The sequence below is a fragment of the Oncorhynchus keta genome, unplaced genomic scaffold (assembly GCF_023373465.1).
Source record: "Oncorhynchus keta strain PuntledgeMale-10-30-2019 unplaced genomic scaffold, Oket_V2 Un_contig_23034_pilon_pilon, whole genome shotgun sequence".
Lineage (NCBI taxonomy): Eukaryota > Metazoa > Chordata > Actinopteri > Salmoniformes > Salmonidae > Oncorhynchus > Oncorhynchus keta.
In genome coordinates this window covers 3,488-22,761 of record NW_026283172.1, presented here as the reverse complement: position 1 = coordinate 22,761, position 19,274 = coordinate 3,488, and the positions used below count along the sequence as shown (strand labels likewise).

Here is a 19,274-nt window from a genome sequence, read left to right as displayed (position 1 = left end):
TGTAATTAAATAGAATGATAATGTAGGCTATACCAACTGAAGAGAACTAACAGTGTAATTAAATGGAATGATAATGTAGGCTATACCAACTGAAGTTAACTAACAGTGTAATTAAGTAGAATGATAATGTAGGCTATACCAACTGAAGGGAACTAACAGTTAATTAAATGGAATGATAATGTAGGCTATACCAACTGAAGGGAACTAACAGTTAATTGGCAGTTAAATAGGCCTATGTGTGGTCATTAGGCCTACTGACGGTCGATAATGATAGTGGTTAATATTTAACATGACAGAGAATGTCGGAGTAGCAAGTTAAAAGGCCTTACAATGTAAATGCTGCATAATGGCACAGCATTTCATAACTTTACTGTGGGAAAGGTGATATGTTGATTTATGCGGGCTTAACTCGGGTCAGAATCCCCTATTGAGAATATGAAAGGGAGGATACTATTTTATAGTATCAGAAACTAATGTGGTGAGTCGTTATTTGAGACCTGCAAGCTGTTCACTCGTATGCGATATGCTCACTAGTGTGTTTAACGGACTCCATGGTTGGCAAGTGAAGTGCCCTCGGGCCTTTATCACCTTACACGATCATTTAGATATGTGATGTCATTATTGACCGATAAAGGTTATTTGTTGTCTATTTAAAAACGTGTGATTAGATCATTATGTTTGAAATACTTGAAACGTGACCGTATCATTTCCATTATCGGTGGTGAGCACTAGATGTTATAATATTGGATTTGCCTGTAGGCCTCAGTTATGAGTGTTCAAGCACCAGTTTTCTATGGAGTTAACCTACTTGTGTTAAATTACCCCTAAAGTCATATTATTAAGCACTCATATTTCGCTTTGGTCGTTACATTTCGTTTCCGTTCAAATAAACCCAGGGCTGTCTAGGTCACGCTGAATTGTCCGTAATGTTAGGCCTACCCACCAAGAAATTGTAGCACTGCTAAAATGTTATTAAGTGAACGACTGTTCACATCACAGCGTCGGAACGGAAAAGGCAGATGGATAGGCCTATAAGTGTTCCAGAATGGTAATGTTTTGTAGGGAAAATTACCTCCCAGCTGCCAACATCAACATTCGTATGTGATTGCAGGAAATATCCATGTTGGTCAAATTTCCTTTCAATATAAAATACAAATAAAATAACAATTAAGTGTAAGTGAAAAATATTTAATTACATCCAAAAATATCTTTGTAATAATAACCGAATAAAACATGTAAATATGCAAAACAAACAAAAGCAGAACAGAATACCTGTGTGTTAAAGTGCGTCCTTCGAATGGAGGCAATGAAACAGTACCTACTGGTGGATGGATGTTTCTCTGTCCCCTCTCCTGCCTCCTCGCTCTACCGCTCCACAGCAGTAAAAACAGTTTGTCGTGACGCGGAGGGACGCACATAGTAGGTATTGAGAACACATTGATGATGAAAGAATATGTAATATAGCATACAAAAAGTAACATCGTCCCAGGATGAGCGAGATTAGTAGTAAAAAAAATCATGTTCCGCCTCTCATACGGAAGGAGAACATGAGTCGCTCTCTCGTTTCCAACATATCCACGTCAAGGTCAAGGCACTTGGATCCAACCGTCGACCATTCATGCAACATTACGCATCCCAGAGGCTGTATGTCAGGAGAACATCGTCAGATAGTTCGTTGTCAGTTAGTCGGAGGCTCGGAGCACCAACGTTATTATTCCTCTTGGTTAGTGTCTGAAAGTGGCGAGGTGAAACAGTCCGATTTACGGTCGACGTCTCGAGACCTCTCATGCTCCGAAAGCTGCTCGCTCGACGGGATGGAATTCTTCTTTGGACGGCCTTTTGGTTTGGTTGGAGATTCCAATCCTCCTCCTTGTAGGACCTGTACAGTGGAAACGATTCAAGTTTCAGTTTAAAACAATTCAACCGTCCGCAATAAAGCGGTTTAGTCCTACCATAAAACCAAGATAATTGACAAGTCATTCTCCTCCTTGTCATATTGTTCATAATAAGAAATAAGAACGTACTATTTTCTTCCATTTCATTCTCCTGTTCTGGTACCAGGTCTTGACTTGTAGTTGACTCAGATCCAGACACTCAGCAAGATCTATTCTACATGAACAAAGACAGAAGCGATTAGAGAGATTTCCTTTAAATTCTCGAATAGCACACTATGACGCTGCCTTGAATTAAAAGCAGTCGATAGTCAATGGTATTAAAGGAGGATATTTTCTTTGGTTTCATCAGTCATAACAGCAGATAAGGCATTTGCATGTTTTTATTTCTGCCTGTCGCCTTTTCCGCACATCACCAATAACTGGGCTTGGGGATAAACGAAGTTGATTGAATTCATTTGAATACCTGTCAGGTGTTGAAAGGTACTTTTGTTTCTCAAATCTCTTCTCCAAGCCCATGAGCTGTAGCTCAGTGAAGACTGTCCTGCTCCGTCGGCCCTTTTTGGTCTTGCTGCTGCCGTCGCCGAGGTGCTCCAGTTTGCTTCGGAGGTGGATGTCCAGCGGGAGGTGGTGGGAGGCTGAGCCGTGGTGCAGGCCTGGAGCCCCAGATAGGAGAGCAGAGCCTAACGGTGATCCAAGTGAACAAGAGAGTGGCGACATGGGGAACTTCAGGATACCCGACTGGTCGGCCTTCAAAACTGAAAGTCAAAGTCCAACAATATCACATTTAAATAGAATTATTCTAGGTCTACACAAAGATCATTAATTTAACAATGCCTATAGGCTACACACTTGACTATTAGCTTGGCAATTACAAACTGATGATGACAGTTCTCTTGGTAAAAATAAAGGTTAACATGAATACAGAGAAATGTTACTAAAACATTTTATTTTATAATATTATTATTATTAGTATTATTGTATTGTTATATCTGTATTATTTTAATAATAGTTAAGTCATGGTAGTATTGTAGCATATTTAAGATATTACATTATACTACGATAGGCCTCGGCCCAATACAAATAAGAATAATTTAATTGTAAAATGGTATTGTATTTATTTAATAATTATGGTAATACTTATAGCAATAGTTATATTATTATAAACATTATAGATGTATATTCGTATTAACGTTGAAAATATAATTTAATTTAATGTCATATGTAACCAAATGCATCTACTTTCTAGTCGAAATATTGACACGCAAAGTGACTTCACACTCCAACTCTCTTAGTGTTTTTTCACCCACCAACACAATTTCCCTGAGCCAAATTCATATGACCCATATGACTGCTGAAATGCATAAATAGTGGTATTCGATAAACAAGGACTAGTTTTACAAATCGCATGACCAATCAATGTAAACACGTGTAAAATGTTCTGGCCTTTCTAGGGAGTTTTTCCTAGCCACCGTGCTTCTACACCTGCATTGCTTGCTGTTTGTGGTTTTCGGCTGGGTTACTGTACAGCACTTTGTGACATCAGCTGATGTAAGAAGGGCTTAATAAATACATTTGACTGATTGATTGATAATACTACACTGGAAAAAGAACATGAGTCCAATACTCTGAAGGCAGAGACCCGCTGCGTGAAACTTAAGGCCCGCATCGCCCTTTCTAAAGTCTGGTGACCCAGTGTGAACATTCGCTCGAGTGGAAACATTCACAAGACAAACTTGTCTACATTTTTTGATACAGCAATATATACTTTAGAAACCTTAAAGATCCAATGAAATTACAATGTTGTTTTTGAAATACGGTGACTAAATTAGGGTGCCCGAATGGAGCAGCGGTCTAAAACGATGCAGTGCAGGCGTCCCTGGTTCGTATCCAGGCTGTATCACATCCGGCCGTGATAGGGAGTCCCAATTGGCCCGGGGTAGGCCGTCATTGTAAATGAGAATTTGTTCTTAACGGACTCTCCTGGTTAAATAAAAAAGGCACGCACTGGTAACGCGCTTATTTTGGGGTGCATGGTTGACCTTTGCCCTATAACCTACCATTTGTAGCCTATATATACACATTTAAAACGTTCCTAGATCGTGCACTTCCAATAAGTAAATAATACCAGAAACACAAATGTAAACAGGCTCATATTTAAAGATGCATTAAATCAACTTATTTTACGAGCGCCATTTGGGACAATTACTGCCTGAACGAATCAAAAGCATTCATCTGGAGTAGGGTTTCCCAAACTCGGTCCTGGTCTAGAAAAGACTATATAACAAAGACTTATTGCAAATACAATCACATTTTTCGGGTACACACCTCCATCTTAAAACAAGCTAGAATCAAAAGCAGTGCATCTTACCCAGGTGGTTGTGGTATGGCCGTGCCGATAACAGAGCTTGTACTCCGAACTTGAGCAGCTCCCCTGCCGGGGTAGACATCTTATGGTCCGGGTGGTCGGTCAGAATCTCTTCGATCATGAAGCTCCGGTAGCGATGTGAGTGGGAGCGGTGGTCGTTGTAAGCCTCCGGAAGATAGTAGTGAGCCCCCAAGTCCAAGGGATGCTGCATGGTTCAGTTCGGTCAGCGGGAGAGACCGAGTGCAATAAAAACGTTAATTTTTCTTCCTCCTTGGGTAGTCTAGCTATACCGTAGAGACATGCAATCACATTTAAACAGCCGTCCCTTCTCACTTTACAACTCTGGGATGGAATAAATCACTCGGGTGCAGGGCTGGAAGTTAACATTCTCAACTGGACACTGAAATAAGCCCGTCCTGATTTTGCCTGGTGGCTGAATCAAACCGTTTCTTTGCTAAAACCCAACTATGGAGATTGCAATATGGAACCAAACGCCCTCAAAGTGTCATCATAACGTTTAATTTCCGGCCAATATCAAGTAATGCAGTCTACCCCTGTTTACTGTAGGCTATAGCGTCACCGAGAGTATGCATGGAGCAGTTCAAGGCTTATAAGAGAGTTCCCTTTCTATGCTCCTCCCCTCCTTAGACGAGCCAGCCTCTCAGACCCGAGGAAGGAAGGAAACATCTATTAACACTACTTTGCATGCTAAAATAGGCAAATTATTTAAGCAAATTAGTAGGCATGTATTTGGTTTGGACATATTAGCCTGTCTATCTACTCTTGACCAGAGAAAGCAAGAAAGATTTATTGTACACAATGTTGAAGGAATGCTGATGTGAGATGGTCAATGTTGAAGGAATGCAGGTGTGAGATGGTCAATGTTGAAGGAATGCTGGTGTGAGATGGTCAATGTTGAAGGAATGCTGATGTGAGATGGTCAATGTTGAAGGAATGCTGGTGTGAGATGGTCAATGTTGAAGGAATGCTGATGTGAGATGGTCAATGTTGAAGGAATGCTGGTGTGAGATGGTCAATGTTGAAGGAATGCTGATGTGAGATGGTCAATGTTGAAGGAATGCAGGTGTGAGATGGTCAATGTTGAAGGAATGCTGATGTGAGAAGGAATGCAGGTGTGAGATGGTCAATGTTGAAGGAATGCTGGTGTGAGATGGTCAATGTTGAAGGAATGCTGGTGTGAGATGGTCAATGTTGAAGGAATGCTGGTGTGAGATGGTCAATGTTGAAGGAATGCTGGTGTGAGATGGTCAATGTTGAAGGAATGCTGATGTGAGATGGTCAATGTTGAAGGAATGGTCAATGTTGAAGGAATGCTGATGTGAGATGGTCAATGTTGAAGGAATGCTGGTGTGAGATGGTCAATGGAAGGAATGCTGGTGTGAGATGGTCAATGTTGAAGGAATGAGATGGTCAATGTTGAAGGAATGCTGGTGAGATGGTCAATGTTGAAGGAATGCTGGTGGAATGGTCAATGTTGAAGGAATGCTGAGATGGTCAATGTTGAAGGAATGCTGGTGTGAGATGGTCAATGTTGAAGGAATGCTGGTGTGAGATGGTCAATGTTGAAGGAATGCTGGTGTGAGATGGTCAATGTTGAAGGAATGCTGGTGTGAGATGGTCAATGTTGAAGGAATGCTGTTGTGAGATGGTCAATGTTGAAGGAATGGTCAATGTTGAAGGAATGCTGGTGTGAGATGGTCAATGTTGAAGGAATGCTGGTGTGAGATGGTCAATGTTGAAGGAATGCTGGTGTGAGATGGTCAATGTTGAAGGAATGCTGGTGTGAGATGGTCAATGTTGAAGGAATGCTGGTGTGAGATGGTCAATGTTGAAGGAATGCTGATGTGAGATGGTCAATGTTGAAGGAATGCTGTCAATGTTGAAGGAATGCTGATGTGAGATGGTCAATGTTGAAGGAATGCTGGTGTGAGATGGTCAATGTTGAAGGAATGCTGGTGTGAGATGGTCAATGTTGAAGGAATGCTGGTGTGAGATGGTCAATGTTGAAGGAATGCTGGTGTGAGATGGTCAATGTTGAAGGAATGCTGGTGTGAGATGGTCAATGTTGAAGGAATGAATGGTCAATGTTGAAGGAATGCTGGTGTGAGATGGTCAATGTTGAAGGAATGCTGGTGTGAGATGGTGTTGAAGATGGTCAGATGGTCAATGAAGGAATGCTGGTGTGAGATGGTCAATGTTGAAGGAATGCTGGTGTGAGATGGTCAATGTTGAAGGAATGCTGGTGTGAGATGGTCAATGTTGAAGGAATGCTGATGTGAGATGGTCAATGTTGAAGGAATGCTGGTCTGAGATGGTCAATGTTGAAGGAATGCTGATGTGAGATGGTCAATGTTGAAGGAATGCTGGTGGTCAATGTTGAAGGAATGGTGTGAGATGGTCAATGTTGAAGGAATGCTGGTGTGAGATGGTCAATGTTGAAGGAATGCTGGTGTGAGATGGTCAATGTTGAAGGAATGCTGATGTGAGATGGTCAATGTTGAAGGAATGCTGGTGTGAGATGGTCAATGTTGAAGGAATGCTGATGTGAGATGGTCAATGTTGAAGGAATGCTGGTGTGAGATGGTCAATGTTGAAGGAATGCTGGTGTGAGATGGTCAATGTTGAAGGAATGCTGGTGTGAGATGGTCAATGTTGAAGGAATGCTGGTGAGATGGTCAATGTTGAAGGAATGCTGGTGTGAGATGGTCAATGTTGAAGGAATGCTGGTGTGAGATGGTCAATGTTGAAGGAATGCTGGTGTGAGATGGTCAATGTTGAAGGAATGCTGGTGTGAGATGGTCAATGTTGAAGGAATGCTGGTGTGAGATGGTCAATGTTGAAGGAATGCTGGTGTGAGATGGTCAATGTTGAAGGTCCCAATGGCTACGTCTTTGAAATGCATTTTACAATGAATGTTAAAACATTTAGTTGTAGAAAGTAAACATTTCAATTAAATATATCAGAGAAATGTATACAAATGTAGGCCCATGCAATTCATTCATCCCCAAACACTGAACAATACCAGATCAGGTCATGCAACATAGTTTAGAAATGGAAATAAACACTGATGACCGGAAGCATCAATCTCTTAGTTTGCTTCATTAATGATGACTCGCTCCAGCAGGTATATTTCACTGGTCACCCCCAAAAGCCTATTCCTACTTTGGCCGCCTTTCCTTCCAGTTCTCTGCTGCCAATGACTGGAAAGAATTGCAAAAATCACTGAAGCTGGAGACTCATATCTCCCTCACTAATCTTTAAACACCAGCTGCCAGAGCAGCTCACAGATCACTGCACCTGTACATAGCCCATCTGTAAATAGACCACCCAACTACCTCATCCCTATATTGTTGTTTTTTTAATCTCCTTTGCACCCCAGGATCTCTACTGGCACATTCATCTTCTGCACATCTATCACTCCAGTGTTTAATTGCTAAATTGTAATTATTTCGCCACTATGGCCTATTTATAGCCTTACCTCCCTAATCTTACCTCATTTGCACACACTGTATATAGATTTTTTCTATTGTGTTATTGACTGTACGTTTGTTTATTCCATGTGTAACTCTGTGTTGTTGTTGTTTGTGTCTCACTGCTTTGCTTTAACTTGGCCAGGTCGCAGTTATAAATGATAAATTGTTCTCAACTGGCCTACCTGGTTAAATAAAGGGTTAGGGTTATATATATATAAATACCTGGTTAAATAAAGGGTTAGGGTTATATATAAATATCTGGTTAAATAAAGGTTTAGGGTCCTTCTGTAGCTCAGTTGGTAGAGCATGGCGCTTGTAAATATCGCCAGGGTAGTGGGTTATGATTCTGGACCACCCAGGGTTAGTATAATGTATGCATAAATGACTGTAAGTCGCTTTGGATAAAAGCATCTGCTAAATGGCATATATTATTATTATATTATTATATATGTAAATATCTGGTTAAATAAAGGGTTGGGGTTATATATGTAAATATCTGGTTAAATAAAGGGTTGGGGTTATATATGTAAATATCTGGTTAAATAAAGGGTTAGGGTTATATATATACAGTGCCTTGTAAAAGTATTCGGCCCCCTTGAACTTTGCGACCTTTTGCCACATTTCAGGCTTCAAACATAAAGATATAAAACTGTATTTTTTTGTGAAGAATCAACAACAAGTGGGACACAATCATGAAGTGGAACGACATTTATTGGATATTTCAAACGTTTTTTAACAAATCAAAAACTGAAAAATTGGGCGTGCAAAATGATTCAGCCCCTTTACTTTCAGTGCAGCAAACTCTCTCCAGAAATGTGGCAAAAGGTCGCAAAGTTCAAGGGGGCCGAATACTTTCGCAAGGCACTGTATATATAAATACCTGGTTAAATAGCATTAGTGAGGTCGGGCAATGATGATGGGCGATTAGGCCTGGCTCGCAGACGGCATTCAAATTCCAAAGGTGTTCGATGAGGTTGAGGTGTGGGCTCTGTGCAGGCCAGTCAAGTTCCTCCACACCGATCTCGACAAACCATTGCTGTATGGACCTCGCTTTGTGTATTGTCATGCTGGAACTGTTGCCACAAAGTTGAAAGCACAGAATCATCTAGAATGTCATTGTATTCTGAAGCAATAAGAATTCCCTTCACGGGAACTAACAGACCTGGCACGAACCATGAAAAACAGCCCTAGGCCATTATTCCTCCTCCACCAAACTTTACAGTTGATACTATGCATTGGGGCAGGTAGAGTTCTTTTGGCATCCGCCAAACCCAGATTCGTCCGTGGGACTGCCAGATAGTGAAGCGTGATTCATCACTCCAGAGAACTTGTTTTCACTGCTCCAGAGTCCAATAGCGGCGAGCTTTACACCACTCAGACGACGCTTTGCATTGCGCATGGTATCTTAGGCTTGTGTGTGTGACTTCTCGGCCATGGAAACCCCTTTCATGAAGCTCCCACAGAACAGTTCTTGTGCTGACATTTCTTCCAGAGGCAGTTTAGAACTCGGTAGTGAGTGTTGCAACCGAGGACAGATGGTTTTTACGTGCTACACGCTTTAGCGCTCGGCGGTCCCGTTCTGTGAGCTGAGCTTGTGTGGCCTACCACTTTGTGGCTGAGATGTTTTTGCTCCTAGTCCTTTTCACTTTACAATAACAGCACTTAAAGTTTACCGGGAAGCTCTAGCCAGGCAGAAATTTGACGAACTAACCTGTTGGGTTCACGAGTGGTGCAGCGGTCTAAGGCACTGCATATCAGTGCTAGCTAGAGGCTGTATCACAACCGGCCGTAATTGGGAGTCCCATAGGGCAGCACACAATTGGCCGGCGTCATCGGGTTAGGGTTAGGCCTTCATTGTAAATAAGAATTTGTTCTTAACTGACTTGCCTAGTTAAATAAATACAATTGTTGGAAAGGTGGCATCCTATGATGGTGCCATGCTGACAGTCACTGAGCTGTTCAGTAAGGCCATTCTAATGCCAATGTTTGTCTATGGAGATTGCATGGCTCTGTGCTCGATAGTACACGTCAGCCAGCAACGGGTGTTGCTGAAATAGTCAAATCCACTCATTTGAAGGGGTGTCCACCTACATTCTTATATATAATGTAGGTTCAAGTTGAAACTGGACATGACAATCCATCCACCAACACCACACTGAAATCAATGAAACAAGTATTGTCCATGACTACTGGCTGGGTCTGTTGCTTTATGTCACATAATCAATCATTAATTATTAGAGTTTTTAAAGTTAATTTACAGGGTTACCTTGTAAAGTGGTATAGTGTTTGCTAATGCTAGGCTTTAAGTTCATTTACAGGGTTACCTTGTAACGTGGTATAGTGTTTGCTAATGCTAGGCTTTAAGTTCATTTACAGGGTTAGCTTGTAAAGTGGTATAGTGTTTGCTAATGCTAGGCTTTAAGTTCATTTACAGGGTTACCTTGTGGTATAGCTAATGCTAGGCTTTAAGTTCATTTACAGGGTTAGCTTGTACAGTGGTATAATATTTTCTAATGCTAGGCTTTAAGTTCATTTACAGGGTTAGCTTGTACAGTGGTATAATATTTTCTAATGCTAGGCTTTAAGTTCATTTACAGGGTTAGCTTGTACAGTGGTATAATATTTTCTAATGCTAGGCCTCAAATACTGGATAGTACACTGAACTAAAATATAAACGCAACGTGCAACAATTGCAAAGAGAGTTACAGTCCATAGAAGGAAATCAGTCAATTTAAATAAATTCATTACGCCTAATCTATGGATTTCACATGACTGGGCAGGGGGTGCAGGCCTGGGAGGGCATAGGCCCACCCACTTGGTAGAGAAATTAACATTCAAATCTCTGGCAACAGCTCTGTTGACATTCCTGCAGTCAGCATGGCAATTGACCGCTCCCTCAAAACTGGCATTGTTTTGTGTGACACAACTGCACATTTTAGAGTGGCCTTTTATTGTCCCCAGCACAAGGTGCACCTGTGAAATGATCATGCTGTTTAATCAGATTGTTGATATACCACACCTGCCAGGTCAAAGGATTATCTTGGCAAAGGAGCAATCATAACAGGGACGTAAACAAATTCATATACAAGATTTGAGAGAAATAAGCTTTTTGTGAGTTTGGAAAATGTTGGGGATCTTTTATTTCAGCTCATTAAACATTGGACAAACACTTTACATGTTGGGTTTCTATTGTTGTTCAGTACAGTAGCATAATAAACTCTGAAACCACTGCAGGCTTATATTTCATCACAATGACCAAAGGCCTTCGATTATGGCTTCACACATCGGTAGAGCATGGCGCTTGTAACGCCAGGGTAGTGGGTTCGATTCCCGGGACCACCCATCGTAGAATGTATGCACACATGACTGTAAGTCGCTTTGGATAAAAGCGTCTGCTAAATAGCATATATATTTAAAAAACAAATTTGCTTACCTAAAATTAAATATATTAATCCACTGGCATCTTGAGTCGTTCTGGATCATCCTGATGTTACCAAAAATATTGAATAAAATTTAATGAAAAGTTTCCATCTTTACAGAATTGAACCTTTTCTGAAAATAGTTATTGAGATGTATATTTCTGAATAGATCCAATATGTCGAACCCTTTTTACAGTGAACCCTCTACAGCGCCTTCAGAAAGTATTCATACCCCTTGACTTAAACATTTTGTTGTGTTAGTCTGAATTTAAATTGATTTATTTCTCTCACCCATCTACACAATACCCCATAATGATAAAGTGAAAATAGGCTTTTAGACATTTTAGCAAATGTATTGAAAATGAAATACAGAAATATCTCATTTACATACAATAGATATTCTCACCCCTGAGTAAATACATGTTAGATCACCTTTGGCAGTGTGCTTGAATGCTTGAAAATATGAAGGGTGGTACTCAGTGATGTGTTGTGTTGATTTGACCCAAACATAACACTTTATATTCAGGACCCAAAGTTAATTTCTTTGCCACATTTTGATGCAGTATTACTTTAGTGCCTTGTTGCAAACAGGATGCATGTTTTGTAATATTTTATTCTGTACAGGCTTCCTTCTTTTCACTCTGTCATTTAGGTTACTATTGTGGAGTAACTACAATGTTGTCCATCCTCAGTGTTCTCCTATCAAAGATTCATCTGTTATTTAGGTTGGTATTGTGGAGTAACGACAATGTTGTTGATCCATCTCAGTTTTCTCCTGTCAAAGCCATTCAACTCTGTAACTGTTTAAAGTCACCATTGGCCTCATGGTGAAATCCCTGTGGTTTCCTTCCCCTGCAACTGAGTTAGGAAGGACACCTGTTTTTGTGGTGACTGGATCTATTGATACACCCTCTCCAAAGTATAATTAATAACGCCACCATGCTCAATATGTAATGTCTGTTTTATTTGTATCCATCCACCAATAGGTGCCCTTCTTTGCGAAGCAATGGAAAACCTGCCAGGGCTTTGTGGTTGAAACTTCACTGCTTGCGAACCTTACTGATACTTTTATGTTGGGGTACAGAGATGAAGTAGTCATTCAAAAATCATGTTGAACATGTTAAACACTATTTTTGCACACAGAGTGTGTGACTTGTTAAAGCATATTTTTTAAGCAGGTTTTCCTCCTTGAGGCTTTTGCATTAACAAAAGGGTTGAATACTTATTGACTCAAGACATTTCAGCTTTTCATTTTTTATTCATTTGTAAACATTTTCTAAAAACATAATTCCACTTTCACATTATAGGGATAGGCCAGTGACATAACATTTCAATTGAATCTGTAACACAACAATTCAGGGGTGTTAACACTTTCTGAAGACACTGTATGCAACTCAAACCAGCACAGAGAGAAACAAACAGTTTGAGTCTGATCTAAACCAATAAACTCTAACAAAATAAAACTGTGAAATAGGTCTGTTTTACATTTTCCTTCACTCTAATTGATATCTACATGTTTTTCCAGATAGGACTAGTATTCATTTTGTCATGTGAAATAAATAAACCAATATTTTTCTAACAAATCTAAAATAACTGAAAATAAATTTGGGCTGTATGGAAATAACACATTATAAACCCAAAAGCATTTCAAATACTTCTAGTAAGTTGAACACAAAGTCAATAAAAATTCATTATTGCTTCATATGTTTGTGGTACTGACTCAAAACTAAATGAGAATGTACCTACATTGTACCTAATGTTGCCTCTACCGTCTCTTATGACCAAAAATAACTTCTAGACATCAGGACTGCAGTTCCTCACAACGGACTAGCAGAATCCTTTCTTCTTCTTCCACGACAGTGACGAGCCCGAGGATATACGGTTCCCTCGGGAACAGGCCCCCGACCCCATGATCTGCATGAAGAGGAGGCAGAGAAAGAGAGGCCGGAGAGCGGGCTGCCTTCTGAGGAGTAGGAGCGATCGAATAAACCCCCACTTCTCTCAATCCTGCAAGCAAACATGCAATCTTTGGAAAATAAAATGGACGAGTTACTGGGAAGTTTAAACTACCAACGGGACATTAAAAACTGTAATATCTTATGCTTCACGGAGTCGTGGCTGAACGATGACAATATCAACATACAGCTGGCTGGTTATACGATGTACCGGCGGGATAGAACAGCAGCGTCTGGAAAAACAAGAGGTGATGGTCTATGTATTTTTGTAAACAGCAGCTGGTGCACGACATCTAAGGAAGGCTCAAGCTATTTTTCGCCTGAGGTAGAGTTTCTCATTATAAGCTGTAGACCACACTACCTACCTAGAGAGTTTTCATCTGTATTCTTTGTAGCTGTTTACATACCACCTCAGTCAGAGGCTGGCACTTAGATAGCATTGAATGAGCTGTATTCCACCATAAGCAAACAGGAAAACGCTCACCCAGTGGCGACACCCCTAGTAGCTGGGGAATTTAATGCAGGGAAACTTAAATCGTTATCTGTTTTACGAAATTTCTATCAGCATGTTAAATGTGCAACCAGAGGGAAAATATCTCTGGGCAACCTATACTCCACACAGAGATGAATACAAAACTCTCCTTCACCCACCATTTGGCAAATCTGACCATAATTCCATTCTCCTGATTTGGCTTACAAACAAAATTTAAAGCAGGAAGCACCAGTGACTAGATCAATAACAAAGTGGTCAGATGAAGCAGATGCTAAGCTACGTAACTGTTTTGCTAGCACAGACTGGAATATGTTCAGGGATTCCTCCGATGGGATTGAGGAGTACACCACATCTGTCATTGGCTTCATCAATAAGTATTGATGATATAGTCCCCACAGTGACTGTACGTACATACCACAACCAGAAGTCATGGGTTACAGGCAGCATCCGCACTGAGCTAAAGTCTAGAGCTGCCGCTTTGAAGCAGCGAGACTCTAACCCGGAAGCTTATAAGAATTACGTTATGCACTCCGACAAACCATCATACAGGCAAAGCGTCAATACAGGACTAAGATCGCGTCATACTACACCAGATCTGACGATCGTCGGATGTGGCAGGGCCTGCAAACCATTACAGACTACAAAGGGAAGCACAGCTGAGAGCTGACCAGTGACACGAGTCTACCGGGCGAGCTAAACTATTATATGTTCGCCTCGAGGCAAATAACACTGAAACATGCATGAGAGCACCAGCTGTACCGGAAGACTGTGTGATCATGCTCTCCGCAGCTGATGAGAGTAAAACCTTTAGACAGGTCAACATTCACAAGGCTGCAGGGCCAGACGGATGGATTACAAGGGACGAGCATGTGCTGACCAACTGAGTGTCTAGCAAGTGTCTTCACTGACATTTTCAACCTCTCCCTGTCCGAGTCTATAATACCAACATGTGTTAAGCAGACCACCATAGTGCCACCGGGTGACAGCGGCTCTCAAAGAGCCCATGGTCTTCCTGCTACCGGAGGGCGAACTGGAGTTAGGTAAGTTGGGCTAGAATCTGTGTCTTTAGTTGGGAATACCGTTATAGTTTACCACATTAGCTGGTTCTATGGCTATCATTAATCTTTTTCTGCAATATATGGCTAGACCAAATTTGCTTCCTGACCAGGCCTTGAATGCTAAGGTCAGCTAGCTAACTAAAACTAAGTTAGCCGTCTCGTTTGCTTTGTGAATTGGCGAGTTAAGATGGCTAGCTAGCTATGAACCCATGTTTTCTATCAAACTACTTGTGGGCTTTATATTGTTGACTAATTACCCAATGGGCTTTAATTTCTCAACTATCTCAGCTTGTGGATATCGTGACTGGCTAGGAGGAACCTCTATTTTTCTGAATTTAAGCAACGATTTTCTAATTAAACCAAGATAGACCACAGCCTGTCGTTATTCTTCTATTTTCTACATTGTAGAATAATAGTGAAGACATCAAAACTGTGAAATAACACATGGAATCATGTAGTAACCAAAAAAAGTTTTAAACAAATAAAAATATATTTTAGATTCTTCAAAGTAGCCACCCTTTGCCTTTACAGCTTTGCACACTCTTGGTATTCTCTCAACCAGCTTCACCTGGAATGCTTTTCCAACAATCTTGAAGGAGTTCCCATATATGCTGACCACTTGTTGGCTGCTTTTCCTTCACTCTGCAGTCCAACTCATCCCAAAACATCTCAATTGGGTTGAGGTCAGGTGATTGTGGAGGCCAGGTCATCTGATGCAGCACTCTGTCTTGGTCAAATAGCCCTTACACAGCTTGGAGTTGTGTTGGGTCATTGTCCTGTTGAAAAACAATGAATGGTCCCACTAAGCGTAAACCAGATGGGATGGCGTTTCACTGCAGAATGCTGTGGAAGCCATGCTGGTTAAGTGTGCCTTGAATTCTAAATAAATCACAGTATCACCAGCAAAGCACCCATACACTGTCACACCACTTCCTCCATGCTTCACAGTGGGAACCACATATGCGGAGATGTGTTTTTAGAAAATAAAAAAGCTTTTTGACTCGTTGGCATGAGATGTGAAACATGTCTCTTTAGGCGGTTGCGGAGGCAGTGGTCCCAGCTGTGAGAAGAAAGCAAAATGTTAGCTAGACATGCCATGTTTGATATTGCCTGAGGCTCTATCTGCCAAGGCCTAGCTATAACAGCCACCTGTCACCTGGGGCCCTGTTGGGTTATACGCCACAGTAATGTACACCTTCATTAAATGGGCCCTGTTGGGTTATACGCCACAGTAATGTGGGGCCCTGTTGGGTTATACGCCACAGTAATGCACGGGGCCCTGTTGGGTTATATGTCACAGTAATGTGGGGCCCTGTTGGGTTATATGCCACAGTAATGTGGGGCCCTGTTGGGTTATACGCCACAGTAATGCGGGGCCCTGTTGGGTTATATGTCACAGTAATGTGGGGCCCTGTTGGGTTATACGCCACAGTAATGTGGGGCCCTGTTGGTTAAAGTGGGTTATACGCCACAGTAATGTGGGGCCCTGTTGGGTTATACGCCACAGTAATGTGGGGCCCTGTTGGGTTATACGCCACAGTAATGTGGGGGCCCTGTTGGGTTATACGCCACAGTAATGTGGGCACTGTTGGGTTATACGCCACAGTAATGTGGGGCCCTGTTGGGTTATAAGCCACAGTAATGTGGGGCCCTGTTGGGTAATACGCCACAGTAATGTGGGGCCCTGTTGGGTTATATGCCACAGTAATGTGGGGCCCTGTTGGGTTATACGCCACAGTAATGTGGGGCCCTGTTGGGTTATACGCCACAGTAATGTGGGGCCCTGTTGGGTTATACGCCACAGTAATGCGGGGCCCTGTTGGGTTATATGCCACAGTAATGTGGGGCCCTGTTGGGTTATACGCCACAGTAATGTGGGGCCCTGTTGGGTTATACGCCACAGTAATGTGGGGCCCTGTTGGGTTATATGCCACAGTAATGTGGGGCCCTGTTGGGTTATACGCCACAGTAATGTGGGGCCCTGTTGGGTTATATGCCACAGTAATGTGGGGCCCTGTTGGGTTATACGCCACAGTAATGTGGGGCCCTGTTGGGTTATATGCCACAGTAATGTGGGGCCCTGTTGGGTTATACGCCACAGTAATGTGGGGCCCAGTTGGTTATATGCCACAGTAATGTGGGGCCCTGTTGGGTTATACGCCACAGTAATGTGGGGCCCTGTTGGGTTATATGCCACAGTAATGTCGGGCCCTGTTGGGTAATACGCTAGTAATGTGGGGCCCTGTTGGGTTATACGCCACAGTAATGTGGGGCCCTGTTGGGTTATACGCCACAGTAATGTGGGGCCCTGTTGGGTTATACGCCACAGTAATGTGGGGCCCAGTTGGGTTATACGCCACAGTAATGTGGGGCCCTGTTGGGTTATACGCCACAGTAATGTGGGGCCCTGTTGGGTTATACGCCACAGTAATGTGGGGCCCTGTTGGGTTATACGCCACAGTAATGTGGGGCCCTGTTGGGTTATATGCCACAGTAATGTGGGGCCCTGTTGGGTTATACTCCACAGTAATGTGGGGCCCTGTTGGGTTATACGCCACAGTAATGTGGGGCCCAGTTGGGTTATACGCCACAGTAATGTGGGGCCCAGTTGGGTTATACGCCACAGTAATGTGGGGCCCTGTTGGGTTATACGCCACAGTAATGTGGGGCCTGTTGGGTTATACGCCACAGTAATGTGGGGCCCTGTTGGGTTATATGCCACAGTAATGTGGGGCCCTGTTAGGTTATACTCCACAGTAATGTGGGGCCCTGTTGGGTTATACGCCACAGTAATGTGGGGCCCAGTTGGGTAATACGCCACAGTAATGTGGGGCCCTGTTTAGGTTATATGCCACAGTAATGTGGGGCCCTGTTGGGTTATATGCCACAGTAATGTGGGGCCCTGTTGGGTTATATGCCACAGTAATGTCGGGCCCTGTTGGGTAATACGCCACAGTAATGTGGGGCCCTGTTGGGTTATATGCCACAGTAATGTGGGGCCCTGTTGGGTTATATGCCACAGTAATGTGGGGCCCTGTTGGGTTATACGCCACAGTAATGTGGGGCCCTGTTAGGTTATACGCCACAGTAATGTGGGGCCCTGTTGTGTTATACGCCACAGTAATGTGGGGCCCAGTTGAGTTATACGCCACAGTAATGTGGGGCCCTGTTGGGTTATATGCCACAGTAATGTGGGGCCCTGTTGGGTTATACGCCACAGTAATGTGGGGCCCAGTTGGGTTATACGCCACAGTAATGTGGGGCCCTGTTGGGTTATACGCCACAGTAATGTGGGGCCCTGTTGGGTTATACGCCACAGTAATGTGGGGCCCTGTTGGGTTATATGCCACAGTAATGTGGGGCCCTGTTGGGTTATACTCCACAGTAATGTGGGGCCCTGTTGGGTTATACGCCACAGTAATGTGGGGCCCAGTTGGGTAATACGCCACAGTAATGTGGGGCCCTGTTGGGTTATATGCCACAGTAATGTGGGGCCCTGTTGGGTTATACGCCACAGTAATGTGGGGCCCTGTTGGGTTATACGCCACAGTAATGTGGGGCCCAGTTGGGTTATATGCCACAGTAATGTGGGGGCCTGTTGGGTTATACGCCACAGTAATGTGGGGCCCTGTTGGGTTATACGCCACAGTAATGTGGGGCCCTGTTGGGTTATACGCCACAGTAATGCGGGGCCCAGTTGGGTTATATGCCACAGTAATGTGGGGCCCAGTTGGGTTATTAGACAAAGCAACCCACTATGTTAGGCCAGCAGCATACCACCCTGCATCTGACTGCTGGCTTGCTTCTGAAGCTAAGCAGGGTGGGTCGTGGTTGCTTCCTGGATGAGAGACCAGATGCTGCTGGAAGAGGTGTTGGAGGGCCAGTAGGAGGCACCCTTTTCTCTGGTCTAAAAGAAAATATCCCAATGGCCCAGGGCAGTAATTGGGGACATTTCCCTATGTAGGTTTCTGTCTTTGGGATGGGACGGGTGTCCTGACTCTCTGTGGTCACTAACGATCCGATGCCACTTATCATAAGAGTAGGGGTGTTAACCCTGGTATCCTGGCTAAATTCCCAATCTGGCCCTCATATTGTCACCTATTTCACAGATCGTTGCTGTAAATACGTGTTCTCAGTCAACTTACCTGGTTAAGTAAGTACATGTTGTTATTGTGCTATGTAAGCATGTTGCTTCATTTAGAAGAGGTGTAATGGGCTGGAAGTTCAGAAGGGGAGTCTGTGGACGTGAATACATGCCCATGCTCATTAATAACTAAAAAGTCTAGCTAGTTATATTACAGTTCCACAGCTAGAATGGAATAAATATGTCATGAGTCATGAGCTAAAATAGGTTCTCAATTTGAAGGATTTCTTGCGTTTGCTTTGCCACACGTTTCATTCCCAATTTGCAATAACCTGGCTACATTTAATGTACAGATGTGATTACATGTAATCAAATACACATATTGAAATGTTAAAATGTCAATTGATAACTACATCCTTTTATGATATCTAATTCCAGGAAGAGCAAATCCTCCATTTGTTTTCTAACACGTTTCTTTGAGCGTTCTCCATAGCAAACAACGTCATTGAGT

At 42.7% G+C, this 19,274-nt stretch overlaps 1 protein-coding gene across 1 annotated transcript; it reads right to left on the bottom strand.

Moving 5' to 3' along the window:
• Window positions 1–1,205: 1,205 nt before the first annotated feature.
• On the bottom strand, window positions 1,206–4,833 carry LOC127921668 (homeobox protein BarH-like 1). Its single transcript, XM_052505261.1, has 4 exons — window positions 4,264–4,833; window positions 2,359–2,650; window positions 2,025–2,109; window positions 1,206–1,879 (listed from the first exon to the last, which is right to left on the bottom strand). Exons 1-4 carry the CDS (start codon window positions 4,469–4,471, stop codon window positions 1,712–1,714), a joined length of 753 nt encoding a protein of 250 aa, XP_052361221.1. The 5' UTR covers window positions 4,472–4,833; the 3' UTR covers window positions 1,206–1,711.
• Window positions 4,834–19,274: the final 14,441 nt, after the last annotated feature.